At 66.7% G+C, this 5,087-nt stretch overlaps 2 protein-coding genes across 2 annotated transcripts in view; both read left to right on the top strand.

The window, feature by feature from the left end:
• MVD (mevalonate diphosphate decarboxylase) overlaps positions 1-4,637 on the top strand; it is a 5,854-nt gene extending 1,217 nt beyond the window's left edge. Inside the window, exons 2-10 of the mRNA XM_019536028.1 lie at positions 658-728; positions 964-1,078; positions 1,662-1,808; positions 1,994-2,193; positions 2,548-2,622; positions 3,056-3,274; positions 3,515-3,630; positions 3,819-3,927; positions 4,513-4,637. Of these exons, the coding sequence (XP_019391573.1) occupies positions 658-728; positions 964-1,078; positions 1,662-1,808; positions 1,994-2,193; positions 2,548-2,622; positions 3,056-3,274; positions 3,515-3,630; positions 3,819-3,927; positions 4,513-4,608 (1,148 nt within the window). The 3' untranslated portion in view covers positions 4,609-4,637. The remainder of the gene's footprint in view (positions 1-657; positions 729-963; positions 1,079-1,661; positions 1,809-1,993; positions 2,194-2,547; positions 2,623-3,055; positions 3,275-3,514; positions 3,631-3,818; positions 3,928-4,512) is intronic.
• A 385-nt stretch (positions 4,638-5,022) lies between these two features.
• Positions 5,023-5,087, top strand: part of LOC109310371 (cytochrome b-245 light chain) — a 2,566-nt gene continuing 2,501 nt past the window's right edge. Inside the window, exon 1 of the mRNA XM_019535453.1 lies at positions 5,023-5,082. Within this exon, the coding sequence (XP_019390998.1) occupies positions 5,023-5,082 (60 nt within the window). The remainder of the gene's footprint in view (positions 5,083-5,087) is intronic.

The raw sequence follows: 5,087 nt of genomic DNA, 5'->3' as shown, positions 1-5,087 counted from the left end.
GGGGTCGGACTAGGTGATCTGCTCAGGTCCCTTCCGACCTGACCTACTATGAAACTGCAGGTGGGTGGGCAATGCAAGGGTGCACGGGCAATGCAGGTAGGTGGGGAGTGCAATGGTGCACGGGCAGTGCAGCTGGGCGGCTGTGCAAGCAGGTGCATGGGCAATGCAGTGATGCAAGTGCAGTGCAACAGCACATGGGAAAAGCCATGTTGCAAGCGCAGTGCAGCAGCCTGCAGACATTGCAAGCCCATGTGTGGGCAGTGCAGTACTGCTCATCCCATGCCACAGGGCAGAGCTGTGGATGCTATAGCTGTTGGGGGGACTGGCTTTGCAGCCCTCTGCCCTGTGCTGGGTGAGGGTTGAGACCCCCGCCGTGTGCATAGTGGGGCTCTGTGGGGCTGGGGCTGCCTGCTGCCCCCCTCCACGCAGAGGCCGTGAGCTGGGCGAAGACTGTGGGAATGGCGAGGGCGCTGGGAAGACGCTGTGCCTCCTGGGGTGGGGCCACGTCCTCAGAGAACAGCATAAGCCAAGCCCCAGCCCTCAAGGGCCCAGCCTGTCTCACCCATACAGTCATGGGGCTGGAGACTGGCCCAGCTGGAGGGTGGGGAGCTGCGGGTGCTCCCGCGGTGCCCACTCAGCTGGTGCCCTCTCTTCCAGGGGGGAAGCGGGACAGCAAGCTGATCCTGCCCATTAACTCCTCACTGAGTGTCACCCTGAACCAGGACCAGGTTGGTACATGAGGGGCACGTGCACCCAGCCGAGCTGGGCTGGCCGAGACACCTGGGTTTTCTCCTGAGCGCTGCGTCCCAGGGGCACGTTTGTACGGTGCCTAGCACTGGGCTGCACTGAAGTAACCCCGGGCTCCGGTTCCAACCCTTTGCCCCGTGGAGGCCTTTGGGGTGATGCCAGCCATGAAGCTGGCCCCTGGCTGCCCTCAGCTCAGCATCTGCTCTCTCCTCCCAGCTGAAAACCACGACCACGGCTGCCATCAGCAGGGACTTCAAGGAGGACCGGCTGTGGCTAAATGGGGAGGAGGCCGACATCACCCACCCACGCCTGCAGAACTGCCTGCGGGAGAGTGAGTACCCCCGGGGGGCAGGGGCCACGGCCAGCGGGTGGGTGATGTCGGCCTGGCACCCCCGCTTCTAGCTGCTGAATCTGCTTCAAAGGGGGGACCCCATCCAGTCCTTGTCCTTGCCTTGGGCTGTAGCATGGGGCTGGGAGCTGAGCAGAGAGGACTAGAAGGGGGTAGGCCTGGTGGGTGTGGAGGGGCCCAGCCCTGCCCCAGGCCCCTGGGTGCTCTGTGGGATGTGCCCACCCACATACCAGGCTGTATGTGCGCTGGGTGCACAGGAGAGTGCCCAGGGTGCTGTTCCCAGCTCTGCCACTGACTAACTTGATGGCCCTGGCCCTGGCCCTGTCCTTGCCGCTCTGTGGACTGTGGACTCCTTCCTGGCCCGTGTTCCTGCTGTGCCTCTGTTTCCCCCACTGCAATGAGGTGGTTAAAACACCCACTGGTGTCTTGGAGCATCATGAGGCTTTGGCTTAAGGGTGCAGGCTGGGGTGGGGGGTGTCCCTGTCTGGGGCAGCTGGAAGGGCAGATCCCCCCCACCCCAGGGGAGGTTGATGCCTCCTGATGGCCCAGCCTGCCGTGCCCACAGTGCGGCGTCTGGCCCGGAAGCGCCGGAGCGAGAGCGAGGGTGACATGGCCCCGCTCAACCTGACCTACAAGCTGCACATCGCCTCCGTCAACAACTTCCCCACTGCGGCCGGCCTGGCGTCCTCAGCGGCAGGGTATGCCTGCCTCGGTGAGTGTGGCACTGGGCTGCTCCTGGCGCCCAGGATGGGGGTGCTGTGATCTTCCCGTTCTCCCCACTATGCTACGGGGGCGGAGATGCCCTCATGTGGCCCCGGGATCGGGGTGGGGAGGGTTGCATTGGGCCCTGGGGGCTGGATGTGGTTGATTCCCTGCCCCCTCGATCCCAACCTGCAGTGTACACGCTGGCCCGGCTGTACGGCGCCGACGGGGACCTGTCGGAGGTTGCGCGCCAGGGCTCGGGCAGCGCCTGCCGCAGCCTCTCCGGGGGCTTCGTGCAGTGGCTCATGGGGGAGCGCCCGGATGGGAAGGACAGCGTCGCCCAGCAGGTGATGCCCGAGACCCACTGGCCTCAGCTGAGAGCCCTCATCCTGGTGGTGAGTGGGGCAGGGGGGGTGGTGGGTAGGGGGCAATGAGGCTCCAGCTTGACTGCCTCCATGCCTAAGCAGGCCAGGCACCAGCAGGGCAGAAAACCCAGGCGTTCCGGCTCCTGGGGCTGCTCCCAGCACTGGAGCAGTGGTGAGAGCAGGGCATCCTTTGGGATGCCTGGCATCTCTGCAAGTCACGCTTGCCCCCACAGCCCTGGTCCCACTGCGCTGCGGGCAGCTTTGCCACGAGGATATCATGAATGAGACGGAGGGACCTCGAGGGCGAGGTGGTGGGTGCCCGCAGGGCCCTGCCTTGTGATGGGTGCTCATGCCTGATGCTTTCCGTCCTTCTCCCCGTGACAGGTTAGTGCCGAGAAGAAGCCCATGGGCAGCACAGCAGGGATGCAGACCAGTGTGGACACCAGCCCGTTGCTGAAGGTAGGAAGCGGGCCCTCTCCAAGCCCCAGGGTGGTGGTGGAGAGGGTGGTGCTTTGATGCTGGTCCTGGTCCCAGCAAGTCCTGCCACAGCCTTGGAGCTGGGGGGGGATTTATTTGGCTGTGTCCAAGTCCAGTGGTGCCTGAGCCCCTTCGACAGCAGGGCTATGCTGTGACCGGGACAAGGGGGCAGCTCCTGGAGGGAGCCGGGTGGGACTGAGTGCCTCTCCTCCGGCTGCCTGGGGCTGTGCCCACCCTCAGAGCCGCTCCTTAGTGTCTCCTGATGGGGCCTGTGCTACCCCCAAGGCTGTGCGTGAGGCCTGGGCATAGGGCTAGCTGGAGGCACAGCCCCTGGGGTTTGCACGAGTCCGTGGTGGGGAAGAGGAGGGACAGGGTGCCCCTCCACCCTGTGACCGTTTGCGTGTCCCTGCTGCAGCACCGTGCGGAGGCCGTGGTGCCCGAGCGCATGGCCCAGATGGTGCGGTTCATCCAGCAGCGGGACTTCGAGGGCTTTGGGCAGCTCACCATGCAGGACAGCAACCAGTTCCATGCCACCTGCCTGGACACCTTCCCGCCCATCTTCTACCTCACCGACGTGTCGCGGTGCATCATTGCCCTGGCCCACCGCTTCAACGCACACCACGGTGCCACCAAGGTACGTGGGCTCCTTCTGGGCCATGCAGTGGTGCATGGAGCAGTCCTGGAGGCTGGGATACGTGTGCATGTGCCCAGCCCTTTCCCTCCTCTTACTAACGTGCTCCATGCCCTGGCGATCGAGGGCCATGGGGCCTGGTGCCATGGACATGTACCCTGGGCTGGCAAAGCCTGTGCCAGGGCCAGGATTAATTGTGGCCAGGAGTGAGGGGCAGCTCTGAGGATGCCCACTGTGCCGTAGGTGGCCTACACTTTTGACGCTGGCCCCAACGCTGTGATCTTCACCCTGGAGGACACTGTGGATGAGTTCGTGGAGGTGGTGAAGCGCAGCTTCCCCCCAGAGTCAAACGGAGACCAGTATGTGGGCATGTGGCCGGGTGGGTTGAGGGGCTGGGTTGGGCTGGGGGGAGTGGGGTGATAGGAAGGGCACCAGCAAAGGGAGCAGGGCCCCCTTGACTCTCCAGCCACGCTTCGCTGTGCCCCTGGAGCTAGCCCTGTCCCTGCTCCACTCGGACCATGCGCTGATGCATCCCCTCCTGCCCCAGGTTCCTGCAGGGGCTGCCGGTGGGGCCGGCCGTGCTTTCAGAGGAGCTGCAGTCCGCTGTGGTGCTGGAGCCGGTGCCAGGAGCCATCCGGTACATCCTGCACACCCAGGTAGGGGGTGGGGGCCAGGGGCATGGAGCGAGCGGCGCACAGCACTGCAGGGCTTTGCCCCATTCCTTGCTGCCTGCACTGTTTCGAGGGTCTCATTCAGGCCCTAGCCTCACATGGGACTGGGGGGTGGGAAGCAGGGGCTCTGCCTGCTCCAGCCCTGGGGTGCGCTCCTCGCAAGGCGCCAGGATGAGCCCCTCCGCCCCAGGCCTGGCTGTGCGGGGCCTTGAGGTGGGGTCACACGGCTCTCTTGCTGCCTCATGGAGAAAGAGGAAGCAGGCAGGGCCTCTCAGGGCTCCTGGCCACGGGTCCGGCGTGTGAGCGGAAGTGTGTCTGTGCCACGCCGCTGCGAGCATGTCCCCAGGCACGCAGGGGTTGGACACCATAGGCCCACGGTAGCAGGGGCTGATAGAGGGTGGGTCGTTAGCAAACGAGACAGCCAGGTCCATCCGATCTAATGACGTACCCCTCTGGCCGTGCGCGCGCCTGGAGCTCGCCACCTCACCCTGGCGTAGACGAGTCCTCGCTGCGCCCGTGCGGCCGTGGCTCCGGCGTCCTCACCCGTCCCGTGTCTCTGTTCCCTTACAGCCGGGCCCGGGCCCCCAGCTCCTGCACGACCCCGGCCTGCACCTGCTGGGGCCAGATGGGCTGCCCCGCCGGAGCGCCGCGGGAGAGCCACGCTGAGCGCAGCGCGGGGGGAGCCGGGCAGGACTCGGGGGGAGCGTCTGTGAAGTGGCCTGTGTCGCGGAAGATGCTTTCCGGGCCTGCACCGGAGCCCGCCCGAGCCCCTCCTGAGAGCCCGCACCGCCGTGGGGGAGGCAGCCCCTCGCCTGGGCACGGGCCTGTGACTGGCGGGGCCTCGTCTGCCAGGAGCTGGACTGTCGCCCAGCTCCAGGGCCGGCCCCAGATGGCGCCCGCTGCCTCGCCGGGCGCTGCGCCAAGCCTCCCCCGCCGTAGCCGCTGCGTGCGGCCCTCGGCGGACCGAATAGATGGCTGTGACCCCGCCAGGCCTCGCCTCTCCTTCCTGACGCGCGGCCGGGGCTGGGCGCTGCGGTGACGGAGGGCGGGGCTGGCCCTCCCCGGCAGGGGGCGCGCGAGATGCGGCCTGCGCCGCTCCCCGCCTCCGTGGGCCTCCGCCCCCGGCCGCGCCAGGAGGAGGCGGG

This window comes from Crocodylus porosus, unplaced genomic scaffold (genome assembly GCF_001723895.1).
Source record: "Crocodylus porosus isolate Cpor-Errol unplaced genomic scaffold, CroPor_comp1, whole genome shotgun sequence".
NCBI classification, from domain to species: Eukaryota; Metazoa; Chordata; order Crocodylia; family Crocodylidae; genus Crocodylus; species Crocodylus porosus.
Note: the sequence above shows the minus strand (reverse complement) of the source record. Positions and strands in the feature narration are given on the sequence as shown.